Here is a 20,607-nt window from a genome sequence, read left to right on the forward strand (position 1 = left end):
AGGGATGGACCAGTCTTACGGGACCTGACCCTCTTGAGGTGGAATAAAACCAGTCCTTTTATGTATTTTTTTTAAACCCTTGGCCGTGATCTTTTACAATATTATAGAAGAGCAGCATTTCCATATTTAACGACAATGTTAGCATTAGCATTAGAGCGCTAGAGACTTTGATATAAGAAGAGCTTCCCTGTCTGATTGGTCAATCCTGCATTCTCACTCGTTGCTAGAGTTGCTGCTTTGATCAGTCGTTACCTTTCCATTCCGTACAAACTTCACTAATGTTATCCGTATTGTTAGACACTGGAACTACTTTCTGGGAAACCCGAGTGTTGTGATTGGATTTAACGTTTTAGATAGATAGATAGATAGATAGATAGATAGATAGATAGATAGATAGATAGATAGATAGATAGATAGATAGATAGATAGATAGATAGATAGATGGATAGAACTGGAGATTACTGGTTTTCGCATTTGTTTTGTGTGTTTGCATGTTTCTGGTTCTGCCTCGTCTCTGTGATTGAAGTGTTTTTCTGTTGCATTTGTTTCACGTGTTCTTTGGTTTTGCATCATTTCTGTATTTGCAGCGTTTGGTCGTTTGCGGTGCGTTTGACCTCGTCGGCCGTCGTCCGTTCGTCTCTGAGGTTCAGATGATGAAGTCCTTAGTTTTACTGGTCACACGCAGCTCAGAGCTTCAGACTGTTGAACTGACACCGATGGTTTCACCTCAGTGAACCAGTGAACTCTCTCTGATCTGAGCAGAAACAACAAGAAGCAACAAACACTCAGACAGACACACACAGTTTCTGTTGATTCAGTCAAATTCAGATTTTAAAAGAAGTTGAAGATGCATCAGTGAATTATTTTCATGCCACTGGACTGTGACAGGAAGTCGCTGCAGCGCCACAGGAAGTCGCTCACACAGATGCAACGAGCAGCTGAGCTGTGTGTGTGTGTGTGTGTGTGTTTTTTCTGTGGGTCGGTGTGTTTGTGTCTTGTTCACACTTATTTTAAGTAGAATGACATTGTTTTGACTAGAAATAAGACAAATATTCTTGGAAAGATTTAGAGTTTTTACAGTGTATCAGACTACTTACCTAGAGTATCAGAGTACTAATCTATCAGAGTATTACATGTATCTGTGTTGTCATGGAAACGGTCCTTTGCTGCAGCCTTTAGTTCTAGTTCTGGTTTAGTTTCCGTTCACTGAGTCTGAGGTTTTATTGAACATCTGTCCTGGTCTCTGATCCAGCCGCTGGTCCTCTCTGAGTCTGAGGTCAAAGGTCAGGGGTCAGGGGTCTCCTACATCCTCCCATTGTTCTCAGAGCTTTCCTGGAGTTTCCTGCTGGTCCAGACTGTAGCGGAGCAGCAGCAGCAGCAGCAGCAGCAACAGCAGCAGCAGCAGCAGCAGCAGCAGCAGCAGCAGCAGGAATCACTGGACTCATAATGAAGACGTATGGAGGCAGAAACGCAGTCATAAAGCAGCAGCTGTAATGAAGCTGTCTCTGCTGCAATAGATGGAGTTTTATCTTGGACATAATTACACTCTAAGATGGATCAGTTCTGCTCACGGTACATATACACTATGCATGAGTGTACACACACACACACACACACACACACACACACACACACACACACACTCCTCTAACCCGACGTACTTTAAGTTTAATGAGTTGCTGTTATCGTCTGCATCTTAATGCACATGGACCAGTGTTTGATCCGGTGATGAAACGACTCTGTCATGAGTTTATTTTGGTCTTAACAGTGTGTTGATGTGATCACAGTCTGTTCAGTTCCATATCGTCATGACGATACGACTTGTGAGTAGTTGTTTCCCTCAGACACTGAACGGCCCAGGAGGCTGAATACAACAGGAAAACATATTCTGAGCAATTAAACAGGACGTTAAGGACGTTATTTTAACCCTCTCCAGCCTCCGCCCCCCTCTTAGCTTCTACAACGTTCACCTGCAGAAGGGGAGGGGAGCTGGACTCATCTGATTGGCTGAGGATGTCAAGAAATACCCAAGAAATAACAGTTAATTGCGTCATAATGTCTAGAAATAACCTAGATTAGAAATAACGGTCAATGTCATAATGTCGAGAAATATAGTCAAGAGATGTTGGTCAATTACAAGGACTTGGTGGAGAAAAATTCTGGCCTTTCCCAAAAAATTCAAAGCATGCATAGGCATGTGTAATCTTTAGCCTTTAAAAAAACATGACATTACTATGAAACTGACTGTTATTTCTTGGCTTTTTATTTTATTTTTATTTTTTTTTACATTAAAACCTAATTAGAGGCCTGTAAATCAAAGGGTTACCAACATTAAATATGTAGCTATAAAGCTAACAGTCATATTTAACATTATGAACACTAGTTAGCGTAAGTGTTCATGAATGTTAGTTGTCGTTACCAGATCTGGAGAAAGTGTGTTGTTGAGACAGAGACAGGTCTGGAACAAAGTTCATTTTCTCCTGATTTGTCAGAAATGTGTCCATTTTTGTGTCTAAATGTTCTTCTTGTGATATAATGAGTCCAGTATTTACTTCAGTGACTCTCGAGCCAAAGAATCGACCACAATCTGAGCTCACGTTCACTTCTCCCATTGGAGTCAATAGACTCAAGACCTGCTGCTGCTGCCAGTCTCCTAAAGGGGGCGGAGTCATGTCTGCCAGTCTCCTAAAGGGGGCGGAGTCACGGTCCGCTGGTCTCCTGAAGGGGGCGGAGTCATGGTCTGCTGGTCTCCTCCTCTGTTGCTCACCCTGAGCTTTCTCCTGGTTTTCCCTGTTAAAAGGGTTTTCCATGGAGTTTTTCCTCAGTGGATGTGAGGGTCTAAGGACAGAGGATGTTGTTATGATGGGATGTAAAGCCCTTTGAGACAAACTGGTGGTAAAAACGGGCTATACTAATAAAATTGCCTTGCCTTGGTCTCCTAAAGAGGGCGGAGTCACGGTCTGCTGGTCTCCTAAAGGGGGCGGAGTCACGGTCTCACTGCTGGTCTCCTAAAGGGGGCGGAGCCACGGTCTCACTGCAGGTCTCCTAAAGGGGGCGGAGTCACGGTCTGCTGGTCTCCTAAAGGGGGCGGAGCCACGGTCTCACTGCTGGTCTCCTAAAGGGGGCGGAGTCACTGTCTGCTGGTCTCCTAAAGCGGGCGGAGTCACGGTCTGCTGGTCTCCTAAAGGGGGCGGAGTCATGGTCTGCTAGTCTCCTAAAGGGGGCGGAGTCACGGTCTGCTGGTCTCCTAAAGGGGGCGGAGTCACGGTCTGTTGGTCTCCTAAAGGGGGCGGAGTCATGGTCTCCTAAAGGGGGCGGAGTCACGGTCTGCTGGTCTCCTAAAGGGGGAGGAGTCATGGTCTGTTGGTCTCCTAAAGGGGGCGGAGTCACGGTCTGCTGGTCTCCTAAAGGGGGCGGAGTCATGGAGAAACCCACGTGCATGTTGGAAATAAGATTTAATAATTAATTACTAATGACTCTAGTGCATCAGAGTATTTGACATTCCTCTCAGTGACGTAGCAGATAAAACTCTGGTTTTCTACCTCAAATGAGGATTTCCTCCTCAAACAGAGAATTTCTGGCTCATTTGTGTTTGACCGTGTTTCAGCTGCTTCAGCCTCACTCCTCTTTTTGTCTGAAGACACCCCCCCCCTCCTTCTCCTCCTCCTCCTCTCCCCTTTATAAAAGCAGATGGCTCCCTCTCTAAATAGAAACACACAGTGGGTCTGCCACAGATAATAACCACACGCTCCATCGAGCTCCAACATTAAGGCTTTAACTTTGAATCAGCGTGTTGAGTTTTTGGCCCAAACTGATTCCACCTGCTCAGAGGAGCTGCTTCTTCTCCTTCTTGTTCTTCTGTCTCAGATTAAAAGTCAACAGTTTCAGATGAGTTTGAGCTTTAACACACTGGACGCTCTGTGCACCGAACAACTGTCCTGAAAATATTACATTATGCAGCACACTAGCCAGCTTTAAAAGACTTTATAAAAATTGTGTAATTTCTCCTCAGAATATGGAAAATTAAAGGGACAACGAGGAGTTTTGTTAAAGCGAAGTGTTTCCACACTACATTTATGAGCCTCCGCACCGTGAAATTCTTTGACCGGTGCAAGACAGACTCATGTTTTCATTCATCAAGAATTAAAGTCAGAGGTTGGAAGACGATCACATACCGTCGTAGTTCCCACCATAAACGGAGATTCATACGGCGGCGTTATTCTCATGACTCGCCACGAAACCGAAAGTAAAGAAACGCTGGTCGGCTCGCCCAGCATTTCCACCACCACTAATAATAACAAAATAACCATAGAGACAAAACCATAGATTTATCTAAAATGGAGCCATTAACAAGTGGTAACGGAGATTCATCCACATTAATATGAGACTTTTTTATAACCAAATAGAAACTCCTCGTTGTCCCTTTAAGTTTATTGATCTTGCACTGTTTGTTTGGGATTGTGCTTCAACATTAAATATTATAACCATCGGAGAATGAGATGAAACATTCGATTTTCAGCCTTTTGATCTGTTGGTGGTTTGAACTTGTGATTATTCTTGACAACACTAAATATCTGTGTGATCAGTGGTTTTTATTCTAAACCAACCAGCTGAACTGAGTCTCCTCACTGAATCAACCACAGCCAATGAAGTCTCTCTAAAGAGCTGCGAACACTCAGGGAATAATTCTCCCAATTGCTCGGGTTTCTCCGAGGGAAGGGCACACACCACTTTGGTCTGTGTGTGTGTGTGTGTGTGTGTGTGTGTGACCTATTTTTCCGTATCATCTGTCAGATGCAGAGCTGCAGCTGCTGGTTCAGAGTTCCATGTCTGTGAAGTAGGAGTGTTTTCAGACGTTCTCTCTGTCACTCATGCAAATCACTGTCACTTTGTCCCAGAGCTTTTCTCCTGGCTGCGCCGCTCGGAAAAATATCTAACAAGAATACAGAACACAGCAGAGAAAACATGGAACACGTCTGTAAACATGGAACACGTCTGTTAACGTTGAACACGTCTGTAAAGGGGGAACACGTTATTTTATCATATGTTTTCCTCTTTGTATTCTATTTATTTTCCTCTGGAGCGGCCTGGATGAATAATTTCCTTCGGGATGAATAAAGATCTATCTATCTATCTATCTATCTATCTATCTATCTATCTATCTATCTATCTATCTATCTATCTATCTATCTATCTATCTATCTATCTATCTATCTATCTATCTATCTATCTATCTATCTATCTATCTATCTATCTATCTATCTATTTATCTATCTATCTATCTATCTATCTATCTATCTATCTATCTATCTATCTATCTACGTCTGTAAAGGGGGAACACGTTTGTTAAAGGGACAATGAGGAGTTTCTCCATCAGCAGAACGAAAAATTCCGCGACAATAAAAGAGTCTGATATTAATGTGGATGAATCTCCGTTACCACTTGTTAATGGTCCATTTTAGATAAATCTATGGTTTTGTCTCTATGGTTATTTTGTTATTATTAGTGGTGGTGGAAATGCTGGGCGAGCCGACCAGCGTTTCTTTACTTTCGGTTTCGTGGCGAGTCATGAGAATAACGCCGCCGAATCTCCGTTTATGGTGGGAACTACGACGGTATGTGATCGTCTTCCAACCTCTGACTTTAATTCTTGATGAATGAAAACATGAGTCTGTCTTGCGCCGGTCAAAGAATTTCACGGTGCGGAGGCTCATAAATGTAGTGTGGAAACACTTCACTTTAACAAAACTCCTCGTTGTCCCTTTCACGGGGAACACGTCTGTAAAGGGGGAACACGTCTGTAAACATGGAACTGACAGGACAGATGAAGTGGTTTCTCTCTCTGACTGAAACCACAATCAGAGCTCAGAGGATGAAGAGGATGAAGAGGATGAAGAGGAGGAGGATGGTGGTTGACCACAGAGAGCCGCTCTGAGGCCGAGTGGCACGACATCACACAGAGACAGAGAGACACAGAGAGAGTGGTTATACATATATTTCTGCATCTTTATTCTGAACTGGTGTTGCAACAGATCAGTGTTACGACACACAGGAAGCTCGTTTTCTCCTCGCTGCTGCGTTTCCAGTTCAGAAAACAAACACAGACAGAAAGCAGAACAGACCTGTCAGGAGGAAAAGCTCCAACCAACTGAACAAATACATCCTCTGAGTCGTTGCTCTGGGAACTCTTCACTGACGGTCTCTCTCTCTCTGTCCTGTTGTTGTGCACAAAGTCCTTCAAGCTGAGAGGAGAGAAACCACAAACATTTCATCTTCACTTCTGGTGGATACATTGGCGGAGGAAATAGTTTGTGTTTTAATGTGAGGACAAAGGGTAACACTTTACTTGAATACATGTTCATCAGATTGACATAACAGCTGTCATAACCATCAATGAATACTTATGACAGCTGTGGTTAAGTGTCATTCAGTAAGTTATGTCACTTTTGATGCAAAGTTGACATTGTTTGAGATGTTTTTGTTCTGACAACTTGACATAAAGACAATTTAAACTGTCATAGCAGACCTAATGGACAAACTTTAAAAATGATGTCAAGTTGTCATAACAAGGACATCTCAAACAATGTCAACTTTGCATCAAAAGTGACATAACTTACCGAATGACACTTAACCACAGCTGTCAGAAGTATTCATTGATGTTTATGACAGCTGTTATGTCAGTCTGATGAATACCTATTCAAGTAAAGTGTTACCGGACAAAGCCTCTGATTGATTAGGAACAGTTTGATTTCCAATCAGCTGTGCTCATTAGATGACTGGAGGTTTCCTAGCTCCTCCGTCCTGTGGAGCGTTTGTTTGTTCTGCTGAATGAAGCTGTTTGTGTTCCTGCTGCTGATCACAGCTCTGCAGAGGACTCAGGTTTCTGAGGTGGATCCTCAGAGACCAGCATCAGGTTCAGGGGGGGTGGGGGGTTAGCTTCTCATTAAACAGTCTGATGTAGTGCAGATGAGAGGTCACACTGTCAGTCCAGTGTGTCTGTCTTCATCACCACAGATCATCTGTGTTAAAGAGGAACTCTTTAGGATTTCCACCTTAAAGGTCTTTGCACGTTGAGTCCGTTTCGTTTTATTCGCATGCGTTTTTATTTTGTGTTCCACATTTCGGAGAGGGAGACAAAAATCATCACGCAGTGATGCACTTTGTGGTTCTCTCACTTGTCGAGAAATGAAAGAGAAAAAGTGTCCATCCTGAGAGGAGCCAATAGGGGATCTGCTGCTTGTTAATGAGCAGGAACTACCATGATCACTTCAACTGTTTATTATAGGATGTCAGTGGTCCAGTTGGATATATTGATAATTAGCTCACAAATTAAACAGAAGACGGACAGTTTCCATGATCCTGAACTGCACGCACACACACACAGACACACACTCAGCGGTGATCCGGGTGTTTTGACTAGAAATGACATTTTGACTAGAAACAAGACAAATATTCTTGGTAAGATTTAGAGTTTTTGCAGTGTAGCTTGGAAAGTTTGAAAGTTTCTTATGCATCTCTCTACTTTTTTTTCGAACTTTATTGAACATTGTTCGTCTGTAAAAACCCTTCTTTTTCTTCAAACCTACAACCAATCACGATTGCCGTATAGTGTGATGTCATCTGTATATAATGTTTCTGTCTTCAGCTCAGAAACCGTGACTCAGCACGATGTGTGTGACCCGCTGACTCATGGTTGTGTTGTTGTGTTGTTGTTGTTGTGTTGCACAGAGATCCGTAACCAGCTGGTGGAGCAGTTCAAGTGCTTGGAGCAGCAGTCCGAGTCTCGTATCCAGCTGCTCCAGGACCTGCAGGAGTTCTTCCGCCGCAAAGCCGAGATCGAGCTGGAATATTCCCGCAGTCTGGAGAAGCTGGCCGAGAGGTTCTCCTCCAAGATCCGCAGCTCCAGAGAACACCAGCAGTTCAAGTGAGTCCAAGTCTCCTTCTCTGCAGCTGTTTCTGCTGCTTTATACTTAAAGGTCCCATATTATGCTGTTTTTCAACCATTTCACATGGGTCTAAGTTGTCCAACCATATAGTATTCCTGGTGTATTGTCCCCAAATCAATCTGCAGCTCTACATCTCAGTAATCTAAAAGTGGCTCTCCAGAGCTCTGCAGAGAACGAGCCGTTTCTGTGTCTGCACCTTGAAATGCAAATAAGATGTGTAAACCACGTCCACTCCACACCTGGCTGTCACGGGGAGAGGGTGTGGTTTTCACTACAGGTACATGTGCCAGTGTTGACAACAGGGGCCGGGCATTGATTTCCGAGTTTCTGAGACTCTCATCTTGTCTGAAAAAATGTAAATGTTCCTTTTTTACTGTGACAGAAAGAGATAGCCTACATGGACTCCTACTACCATCAGAAAGTTGCAGGAACTGTGCACGGTGCGACTGATGAGAAGTTACCAGAGAATATTGAGGTGGTTTTGCTCCGGGAGAGGAGACTTCCTCCTTCAGATGTCTCTCAGTCCGTGATGAGGAGTCGGACCGCTGCGCTGATGAGAAGCGGTATCATTCCAGCGACTGTCGCTGTTACGGAAAAGTGTCAGCGGGCAGAGCTCACGTTTTTCCAGACTGGTCCAAGGGGAGGATAAGGAAGTACCGGGAGGTGGAGTCACTGGAGTTCGGTGCTTCGTGACATCAAGCTGCACAGCACTTCCAATTCGCCCGTTTGGAGACACGATCTCAAAAAAGTGTAGGAATCAATGAAGGGAGTGAACAGACGTTTTTCACCTCCAGGCGTCATAGAAAGGCCACGGGAACACATAGGACCACTACAAAACCTGCAGAAAGTGGATTTTACATAATATGGGCCCTTTAATACTTAATGTTGATACTCCATCATGTTTCCTCTCTGGTGAGTTCAGCTGACGACACAGGAATGGAAACGTCAGCAGCTTTAGAGTTCAACTTCCTCCTTTATTCCTCCTGATAAACTCTGTTCATGGTCTGACTGTAAGACTCAGCCCATCGTCCAATCACAGCGCCTCATCCTCTCGTCCAATCACAGTGCAGACCTGCCCAACACAAACAAGCTGTCATGCTTCATTTCACTTTGATTTCATTTTGATTTAGTGCAACATGAAGAGAAGAGAAACCTCCTGTTAACAGATCAACACACAGAGCTGAAGATGTTTTACACCCAGAGGAGGTCGAGTGTGTGTGTGTGTGCGTGTCTGTGTGTGTGTGTGTGCGTGTGTGTGTGTGTGTGTGTGTGTGTGTGCGTGTGTTCAGTGTGTGTGTGTGTGTGTGGATGAAGGTGTGAGTGGATAATTGAGTCCAGCTGTGTCAGTGGAAGCTGCTTCACACTGAACTGAGCTGCTACTGTGACACAGAGGTTTAATCTGCTGCACAGTCCATCAAACACACACACACACACACACACACATAGATACACACCTGAATAGACAACAATAAGGATTAACCCTTTAAATGCATGAAACTAGCAGAGAAAAAATCAAGCTCCGCCCACTCACCGTCCAACGCAACGCGGTCGTCTCGCAAAACTCCACTCAAACTATCAAAGGAGGCAGCGTTGATCAGATATGAATCAAGATTCTGTTAGTGCCTGGTTCATTTCCCTCCTCAGATGTTTTCAGAAACAGACTTTAGTTTATTGTTTAGCTGTAAAATGAGTTCGTATGTGACCCGGTCGCCACAGCAGAGCAACAAATGAAACTCACACAGCAACTGCCCGGCTTGTAGAGCTCAGATCGGGCCCCAAAAAACCAAGCCCAACCCGAGCCCGTGCACGTTGTGTCCTGACACATTAACTGTAATTATGAGCCCGATTTAAACCCGACATTTATTATTATTATTTTTTTAATTCGTGGGCTGTTTAAATCGGAGTCCTCAGTCGTGCAGCTGCTGCTTCTCCACACCTCCCACTTTACATCAAAGGTGCTCAAACTTAATTCTCCTGACTTTTTCTTTTTCTTTTTTTAAACTTTGTGCAACATGGCACACGTTCATTACGTACAGGCTTACTTTTCGAAAAATAAATAGTTACATGAAATATTGCTGATTATGGCCTAGCTTTCTGTCCACCTCATTGGGCTAATAAAGCCATGAAAAAAATCAACACACAAATGCTTGATCAAAGGCTGGGCCGGCTCGGCTCGGCTCGGTCCGGGCCGGGTTCGGGCTCGGGCTGAGAATCTAAACTCTACCGGCTTGTGCTTCTTTGAATGTTGCACTTTGACTCCCGTTTACATTTTTTCCCGTCACGTCCCGATCACGTGACTAAAAATAAATTGACTCCCAAATCTCGGGAATCCAGAGAAAATGTCCTCACACACAAACAGCTGACTGATGTTAATTATGAAGCAATTGTTTCAGGATGAATCGTCATCAATGAGATTTATAACATCACATTAGAGTGGACTGGTGTGTGTGTGTGTGTGTGTGTGTGTGTTATGCAGACACACACACACACACACACACACAGATGTAGCGTAGCTCCATTAGAGCAGCAGCTCCTGTATTGATAGAGAACAACCTGAACCCTCTGTCTGGGAGAGATAAGACGCCGCCTGCAGAGCTGTGTGTGTGTGTGTGTGTGTGTGTGTGTGTGTGTGTGTGTGTGTCTGTGTGTGTGTGTGTGTGTGTGTGTGTGTGTGTGTGTGTGTGTGTGTGTAGTAATCTCTTTGTGTGTGTGACCAAGTGATTGGTTTTGGAGGAGCTGATGAGAAAAGTGTGTGTGTGTGTGTGTGTGTGTGAGTCCATTTCAGGATTGAAGCTGCGTCTGCTCATTTCTCTGTTTCTGCGTTTGTATGAAACATCCCAGAATGCACTGCTTCAGTTAGAAGATGAAGAAGATACTGCATCCTATGTTCAAGTTGCAAAAGAGAGTTGTTTTAGAGAGGGACAGTTTTTCATCAACAGTCTCTGAATTTCCCTCTAAAACAACTCTGTCTGGTAACGTTGTGTTATTATCTCATAGCGTGGTGAATGTGCAGCTCACAACTTGTCCACCAGAGCGTTGTGGAGTTGTTGGATTGTGTATTTGATGAGTTTGATGAGGGAAACCAAGAAATCCCATAATGAGCCTCCGTAGCGTAGCTCTGAGCAGCTCACGGCTCTGCTCCGCCGTTCTAAAAACAGCTTGCACCGACAATTAAAGGTAACGAACCTACTGCTATGACTATAGGGGTTATGGTGATGGGACAATTTGCCAAAAATGTTAAACTATCCCTTTAAGGTTAAATGCTATTTAAATTGCTGTTGGACCGTGGCTGCTCTCTGACCTGAGGATCACCTCTCTCTGTCTCTTTGCTGCTCTGCTCTGATTGGCTGCTGCAGCAGGTTGAAGTCGCTCTGTTTGTGTGCAGCTGTGAGCTATCAAACGTTGGCAGTCTGTCTGTCTGTCTGTCTGTCTGTCCCTGCACAAAGAAAAAGCCCCAAAACCAAACCAAACCAAACCAGAAGAGAGAATGAGCTGCTGCTGCTAAATGATGTGTAAATGTGTAGCGGAGCATCTTGGAGCTCTGCTCTGTGGAACGGGGGCAGAGCTGTCGCCGTGCGCCCACGTTGCTGCTCGTCTTTCTGGACCAGTTTGTTTGGCTGCGGCTCCATTGATAAGCAGCAGCAGCAGCAGCAGCAGCTTTAACAGCAGCAGCAGCAGCATTAAAGGATCATTTCCGTTTTTTACAACCTGGACCTTATGCGAGAACACGGGGCAGCGCAATGCAGCCTCTAAATAACACATTATCTGCAGAGAAACTCCTTCATTTCACCAATATTTAGTTCTGATAGGCTAGTGCTATTCCCCTCTGAGTCCGGGGTTAGCTGTTATCAACATCCGGGGTCTGTAGGTTGACCTACTGACCTCTGACCTGGATGATGTCATCTCTGAGCGCCGCGCGGCTCATTCTGATAATAATCATTCTGCTTCGGCATTCGGGTCCATTTTTATCTCAACCAGCCGGAGCTTTAGTGAGTCCAGGTTGAGGAGAGGAAGCCTGTGGAAGCTGAACTTCATCCAGCTGCTCATTTTGTTCTGACAAGTCAGAAACACGCAGAAACGAACCATAGCATTAGCGGTAGCAACAAGCTCAGAGATGACATCATCCAGGTCAGAGGTCAGTAGGTCAACCTACAGACCCCGGATGTTGATAACAGCTAACCCCGGACTCAGAGGGGAATAGCACTAGCCTATCACAACTAAATATTGGTGAAATGAAGGAGTTTCTCTGCAGATAATGTGTTATTTAGACCCTGTAGACTCCATTATACGGATATACGCGCCTCTCGGCTGGAGCTCATTTCATCACAACCACTTGTAATGACACCAAAGTTATCTGGGGGAGGAAATGATCGGATTTTGTGATAGAAATAAGGTCCAGGTTGTAAAAAACGGAAATGATCCTTTAACAGCAGCAGCAGCAGCAGAGGAGGATTAGAGGCCTGAGTTGATAAATACACACTTCCTTCTGGCTCAGACGCATCCCCGGCTCTGTGTGATGAGATGGTGGCAGCATCCAGATCCAGTGCAGCCACGACTAAAGCCCAGTCCTGTTCTCTACAGCGCTGACTTGTTCATGGTGTGTGTGCACTGTGCATGTGTGTGTGTGTGTGTGTGTGTGTGTGTGTGTGTGTGTGTGTGTGTGTGTGTGTGTGTGTGTGCACGGTACGGAGGAGACGGTCCGCCCTCACTTCACTGTATCCTTGAATCAGAGGATTATCACAATGTTCTCCAGCTACACACTCCATCATTGTCTCTTCAGTCACTGGGTCCCGTCTCCTTTCTGCTGCTGCATTCACACTGCAAAAACTCTACATCTTTCCAAGAATATTTGTCTTATTTCTTGTCAAAATGTCTCATTTCTAGTCAAAACTAATGTCTTTGCACTTAAAATAAGACTCATCACCTAAAAATTAACTTGTTTTTAGATCATTTTCACTTGTTTCAAACTAATTTTCACTTGAAATAAGTAGAAAAATCTGCCAGTGAAAGCAAGTTTTTTGTGTTTGTAATAAGAAAGAAAAACTTGCTCCACTATCAGATTTTTTCTACTTATTTCAAGTGAAAATCTGCTTGAAAGAAGTAAAAAGTGTCTAAAAACAAGCTGCTTTTTAATGTGATGAGTCTTATTTGAAGTAGAATGAGATTTGTTTTGACTAGAAATAAGACAAATAGCTATTCTTGGTGAGAGTTTTTATCACAGTGTTCTCCAGCTACACACTCCATCATTGTCTCCTCAGTCTCTCAGCCACTGGGTCCCGTCTCCTTTCTGCTGCTGCATTCACATCCAGTCGGACAACAGAGTCTCAGTGTCAGTGTGAAGCCACAGAGAGTCAGACAGGATGAGACAGATGTAATGTGAAGCCAGAGAGCAGCTCCTCCCTCCTCCAGAGACTCTCAGCTCCTCTGCTGCTGCTGCATGTTAATGATCTCCTCCTGTGTATAAATAAATACCCAGCGCTCTGCTGCATCAGCTGACCTGCAGTCAGTCTGTCAGCTGGAGACCAGAGGAGACGTAGCTCTGCTCTGCAGTGAGTCGGTCCTCTGGTTCAGGTCTCAGTGATGATGAGCAGCTACTTTTAGTCCTGTCTGTCCCAGAGCAGCAGCCAGGACAAAGGCTAATTACCAACTCTGCTCCTAATTCCTGTGAAATGAGGACGGCAGCAAAGACACACACTCTGATGCTGTAACGTTCAACGTGAAGAATCTGAACTAACCTTAAACTATGATCCTCACATATTTAATATGTAGGCTATATAAATCTAAATATAAATCTGTAGTTGAAGTGAAAACACCTGAGCTGTTGGTTTGGTTCCCTCATCCACAGAAATGTGTCCACAGCTAGCCTACTGTAGCTTCCACGTTAGCCTCTGTTGCTACTGTAGCTACAGCTACGTTAGCCTGCTGTTGGTGTTTTATTGACTTTTTTATCAAATATGAAACATGAAATATGAATCCAGGAATTCATTTCCTAAATGCCATAAAGCTGCTGATTCATCATCCAGTTAAAACATTCTCCTGTTATTTGTTTTATGTTCAGAAACTATTGACCAGTCAGCAAATAATGTTAGCATGCTAGCACAGATCTATCATAGCAACTTACAACCAGGAAGAACATTATACTGGTTTAAACATGTTAGCATCTCCATTGTGAATCACAGCAGGAGCTCAGCCAATGAGCTGGAGAGCGACCGCCTGCAGGAAAGATGGCGGACACGGGCGCTGCCATATAGATCCAGTCTAAACTGGAAGTCCCGTAATTTTTTTTTTTTTTTTTTAATTTTAAATAAAAGTTTTTAGAAATCTTATCACTTTTTTCTAGAATTTGTGAAAAACTTTTGTCTTTTTTGGAGATTTTTACCACTTTTTTCTAAAAATGTTCAAACGTTTTGGGAGAAATTGTACCACTTTTTTCCTGAATTTTCTCTGCAATATTTCCACAAATTCACACCAGTGGCCCTAATTTGAACGTAGGCTATAGCCTACATTTACTAAAAAAGTAATGTTCTTCAGTCTCAGAACAAATATTGGTGTAGGTATTTCTGGTGTTTGCTTCCAAATGTTGTCCATCGGGGGTCCGTGGTCTAATTTGTGTCAATTTAGGATCCTTGATGTAAAATAGTTTGATAACCACTGTTGTAAATGAGTCATTTTCAATAAAGGAAAAAAAAAAAACGTATTCAGTGCTCCGTCCAGATCCGTAGGCTACTGAAGACCGACTTCCAGTTGTGACTTCTAGTTTTGTGGTCTGGATCTATGGCAGCGCCCTTATCCACCATAGATCTTATACTTCAGTTTTAATCTCTGTAATCTATTTGGTTTAATAAACTTTTGTCATTCCATGGCGGATTGCAAACTTTAGTTCGGTTGCAGACTTCAGGTAGATGAGCTAACCCAAGCTAACCGTAGCTAACCGTCACTAGCACAGCCACAGAGTCGCTGCTGTGGTTGGAGCTTCATGAACATTAAGAAGTGCAGCAGCTTATGTTGTAGACGGTAAATAACCTGCTGCTCCAGTCAAGTGAAATACTTCCTGACGTTAAAGGAGAGGAGAGTTAAGCAGCACATTTATCAGCACATTAAAGACCTGCTGCTCCTTAAGTCCTTTAAATCAGCAGCTGAGAGCTGGATTTTCCTCCGGCGCTCCGTCAACAGTTTGATGAGGATGAAAAGGTAGAAAGAGAGAGACGTGATGGAGCATCTCTGACCACTTTACAGGATTAGACCGAAGCCTCTTCACCACAGACAGGAGAGTTATTCTCTCAGAGCTCAGACAGGAAGGTCAGTGAAGCAGAACAGAGGAACTGGGTCGGTCCAGAGGAGGGAAGGAGACCCGGTCCACATCGGACCAGCTATTGTTAGGAAGACCTACATCTAGACCTCAGTGTGATACAGTAAATTAATATCCAGTTAATGACTATGACTCTGATTGATGCCTGGATTTACTCAGCTGCTCCAAATCACCCTGTAATTAACTATTAATGGACCCACCCCCCGCCCCTCAGGACACCAGGCCCAGTCCATCACTCAGACAGATACAGACTAGTAGGGATGGAAGAATTATGGTTAATCTTGGTAAAAATTTCTTACACAGGAGCAATTTCTGTGTAAAAATGATAAAATAATCGGTAACACATTAGGGAACTAACTAACTAGGTGCTTATTAATATGCATATAAGTAGTATTAAGCACGTATTAACACCTTATAATTCTACTAATTCAGAGTGATAAAGGAAGAATGACTGTTCTTGTGCTACTGCCCCTGACAAGGCCCCAATAACCCACTGGTTATTCACATCATTATTCAGAAACGACAATGCATTAGCCTAATTTACAATGAATAAGCCATAATTAGGAGTTAATATCAGGAAAAACCTTAATTCATGTCTGGCTATGACATAATAACAGAACGTTACCAGTTGTTTTAGAGGGAAATTCATGCAAAACCACTGATGCGTGTTGCCTTCAGGGACAGTTTTTCATCAACAGTCTCTGTATTTCCCTCTAAAACAACTCTGTCTGTTATTATCTCATAAGCGTGGTGAATGTGCAGGGATTATGGCAATGGGCCAGTTTGACAAAATGTTGAACTATCCCTTTAAGAATATTGCGGTTATATCATATCATAACTGTGATGATTTGGTCACGATAGTGAAGATTTTCATGTTGTTACAGCCTGAACAACAAGAGGAGGTTTCCTCCTTCAGCTTCATTAGCTGTGATTAACATGATCCAGCCTCTTTGATGCTGCTGCTGCACTGAAACACAATCCCCTCCCCTCCCCCACACTCTCACCCCCCCACACTCTCACCCCCTCATCACCCCCTCACCCCTCACCCCATCACCCATTCACCCCCCCGTCCCTCTCTCTTTGTCTCCTCTGTGGGGTCGGTTGATTGATTAATGCTCCAGATCGGACCCAGACGAGGGTCTGAGGGGTGTGTGTGTGTGTGTGTGTGTGTGTGTGTGTGTGTGTGCCTTCGGGGCAGAGACACTTTGAACTGATTCTGCAGCGTTCAGACTCTCAGCATCCTGATGGTCACCAGTGTTTTACACCAGAGGGATGGAGAGAGAGTCACTCATACTGATATTGATATAGCCTATGTGTGGTGGCCTGGGAAAACCCTTCACATGGTGGGATTTTGACATTTTCATTTTTTGATATTTCCATAAACTGGAGGTTTTCAGCCATTCATAACTGTTTGAATAACTGAGATATCCCTCTCAGATCAAAAGTTATGGGCATTTTAATCTATTATGACCAAAAAACTGAAAAGTCACATACATACTGATATTGATATAGCCTATGTGTGGTGGCAAGCAAGGCAATTTTATCTGTATAGCCCGTTTTTACCACCAGTTTGTCTCAAAGGGCTTTACATCCCATCATAACAACATCCTCTGTCCTTAGACCCTCACATCCACTGAGGAAAAACTCCATGGAAAACCCTTTTAACAGGGAAAACCAGGAGAAAGCTCAGATGGGACAGAGATGTTGTTACAGACAAGGAAACTGTTTATACAGTAGTTTATGCACAGACACAGAATGTGGCCTGGGAAAACCCTTCACATGGTGGGATTTTGACATTTTCATTTTTTGATATTTCCATAACAGCTATTCAAAGCTGTTTGAATAACTGAGATATCCCTCTCAGGCAAGGCAAGGCATCTTTATTTATATAGCGCATTTCATACCAAGGCAACTCAATGTGCTTTACATAAAGACAAAACATTAAAAAAAAGAAGCACAAGACAGAATAAAAACAAACAAAACACTAAAACAGAGTTAAAAGCAAGAGCAAATAAAAGTAAAAATTAAATAAAATAGATAAAGTTTTAAGTTCTCAGCTATAAGCACGTGAAAAGAGAAATGTTTTTTTCAAAGATCAAAAGTTATGGGCATTTTTGACCAAAAAACTGAAAAGTGAGAAAAATGGCTTTAACTAGAACGTTTCTGTTTTAACCCTCTAAAGACGAGTGTTTTACTAAACATTACACAGCTTCTGAAGCGTTGATGATAGAGACGAGCTGTAACCTGTATCTGAACCTGTGTTTGTTCTCTTTCTCCAGGAAGGACCAGCACCTGCTGTCGTCGGTGAACTGTTGGTATCTGGTGCTGAACCAGACGAGACGCGAGAGCCGCGACCACGCCACGCTCAGCGACCTCTACACCAACAATGTGATTGTGCGTTTGGCCCAGATCGGAGAGGACGTGATCCGTCTGTTCAAGAAGGTCAGTGAGTCGGTGGTCTGTCTGTCCTCTGCTGCTCGTCACGGTCACACGACGACACAGACACCTCGTATCTCTACACCTCGCTGGTGGACCGGTGCTCTGCAGTGCACTTTGTGTGTCCCCGGGTTTACCTCAAAGATTTACAAATAAAGTGACATTTTTCTTTGCATTTTAAAGCCATAACTTGATGGAACCACGTGTCTTTGGTTTATAAAACACAAAAAACAATAGAAATCTTTGAAAAAAAAAGACCAACCATGGTAACTCTTTAATTTACAGGCCGCTAATTAGGTGATAATGTTCAGAAAGAGCCAAGAAATAACAATACATTGCATCATAACGTCTAGAAATAACGGTCAATTTCATAGTAATGTCCAGAAATAACGAGCCAAGTAATAAGCCAATAATAAGCCAAGAAATAACGATTGCAAGGACTTGGTGGAGAAAAATTCTGGCCTTTCCCAAAAAAATCAAAACAAGAAAAGCACGTGTAATCTTTTTCCTTTGTGAAAAACATGACATTACTATGAAACTGACTGTTATTTCTAGGCTAGTTCTTGACATTATCACGTAATTAGTGGCCTGTTAGTTAAAGGGTTACCAAATATATCAATTATTCATGAAATAGCAATATTTTATTATATTGTTCAACCCTGTAGCAACAAACCAATTCCCCCGATTTAAAAATAATGGTTCAGTCCAACATCACTCAAGTGTAGAAAGTGTTAAACATCTTTTCTTACATAGTTTTTATTGTGAGATCATCACATCGTCAGCTCAACCTCTCAACACCTTTATATAAAGAAAATGATAGTTAACAACTGTTTAGGGAAAAACTAACAATCATGTTGAAAAATATTATAATTTCATGATTTCCTAAAGTCATGTCATGCTACATGTCTTGGCTAATTAAGGATTTTTAGCTTCTACTAAACCTTGATCCCTGTAACAATAAACACTGAGAGGGGACTAAGTCGTTGCTACAAGGTTGAACGTTTTTATACGAAACTGAGACGACTCAAAGTTCAGTTGAGTGAAGTCAGAATGAGAGAATGAGCCAGAGGTTCAGTTTTCATGAGGAGCGACAGAGGAAAGAGGTTCTGCTGCAGCTTCAGAGCTCAGACTGAGTCTAATCCAAACACCACGATCCAGTTTTCACCTCGCAGGCCTTCCTGTAGGTGAGCTGCACTCGTCTGTGTGTGTGTGTGTGTGTGTCTGTGTGTGAAACGGTGCCAGAGCTGAACAGACAGAAACACTCGCTCCACCTTTTTTGAGTTTGGTGCCTCAGGTTCTTTTCTTTTTTTTAACACAACGTCCTGGAGTGAATTAGAAACCTGCAGCTGAGATGAATGGAGGAGCTGTGGATGGTCGACGGTTAAAGGGACAACGAGGAGTTTCTATTTGGTTATAAAAAAGTCTGATATTAATGTGGATGAATCTACGTTACCACTTGTTAATGGTCCATTTTAGATAAATCTATGGTTTTGTCTCTATGGTTATTTTGTTATTATTAGTGGTGGTGGAAATGCTGGGCGAGCCGACCAGCGTTTCTTTACTTTCGGTTTCGTGGCGAGTCATGAGAATAACGCCGCCGAATCTCCGTTTATGGTGGGAACTACGACGGTATGTGATCGTCTTCCAACTGACTGACTTTAATTCTTGATGAATGAAAACATGAGTCTGTCTTGCGCCGGTCAAAGAATTTCACGGTGCGGAGGCTCATAAATGTAGTGAGAAAACACTTCGCTTTAACAAAACTCCTGGTTGTCCCTTTAAAGGTACATTAGGGATAAACTGTCTTTATTATGATGATTAGTTTTTTAAGAGCAGAAGCTCCAGGTCCAACATGGCGTCTAGTCGACACATATAGATAGCCTACTATTTCTAGATGCTGAGCAGGTTTCCTGCTGCACGACGCTCAGCCAGAGGGAGAATAATTGATCAGTTTGGCTGATGAATCTTTGAATAAATGATTGTTATTGGCAGAAGCCTCAGCTGTGACGGTGTCACAGACTGAACCTGAGATAATTACATCATTCATATTTAAACAGGCTGTATGGTGGAGGTGAAGCTTTCTACAGGAGGCAGCGAGGGTCAAACTCAGTCACTGTGATCTATATGTTTACATTAAATATGGTTTAGATTTTATAATAAACAGGTGATGCACACAAGTAAAAAGAAAAGAAAAAAGGATGAATAAGGCATTCATTATCGCTCATTTAAATAACAAACCAAACAAACCGGTAGATGAGTTAACAGGCGACAGTAGTGTCCAAAAAAAACCAAAACATTGGCCCGTTGTGATCGTTAGATCCAGTGAGTGAACAACAACAGTATTCAAGACAAAACTAACTACTGCATTACAGTGTACTTGTGGAGGATTAGAATAGAGACACAGCAGTGGTCTTGGTCTTGGTCTTGGTCTTGGTCTTGGTCTTGGTCTTGGTCTTGGGTTCGGTGGTCTTGACTACAATAGCAGCATCTCTGACTGATCGGTCTGAACCGTTAATGAGCTCAGTCTTCATCACCATCAGCTGGTTAACCGTCTTCCTGCTCCAGACTGTCGTTGATGTATTGGTCTGTAACATCCTCCATCAGTCGACTCAGTGTGGATGAATAACAGAGGAGAGATGAATCTGCTGCAGTAGAGTCTGCTGTTTGTCAGTGGTGGGGGTCTGGGGGCTGGGTGGGGGGGTCTGGACTGAGTGTTACAGTGAGTTGCATCAGGCGCCTCAGTCAGTCAGTGACAGTGTGGTTGAACCCTCCCTGCTCCTCCTGCTCCTCCTGCCTCCTCCTGCCTCCTGCATACAGATGCTGCTCAGCCTCAGTGGAGGAGAGGATCCAAACCGGTCATCAGGTTTCACTCTGAGCTGCTGCATGTCTGAGAGAACAACACATCCTGATCCCTCT

The 20,607-nt window shown here is 43.3% G+C and overlaps 1 protein-coding gene across 1 annotated transcript in view; it reads left to right on the top strand.

Moving 5' to 3' along the window:
* Nucleotides 1–20,607, top strand: part of srgap3 (SLIT-ROBO Rho GTPase activating protein 3) — an 89,479-nt gene that overhangs the window by 22,259 nt on the left and 46,613 nt on the right. The window contains exons 2-3 of the mRNA XM_085775518.1: nucleotides 7,729–7,924; nucleotides 17,535–17,697. Of these exons, the coding sequence (XP_085631644.1) occupies nucleotides 7,729–7,924; nucleotides 17,535–17,697 (359 nt within the window). The remainder of the gene's footprint in view (nucleotides 1–7,728; nucleotides 7,925–17,534; nucleotides 17,698–20,607) is intronic.

The sequence above is a fragment of the Trachurus japonicus genome, chromosome 5 (genome assembly GCF_045865225.1).
Source record: "Trachurus japonicus isolate A0001 chromosome 5, Traja_1.0".
Taxonomy (NCBI): domain Eukaryota; kingdom Metazoa; phylum Chordata; class Actinopteri; order Carangiformes; family Carangidae; genus Trachurus; species Trachurus japonicus.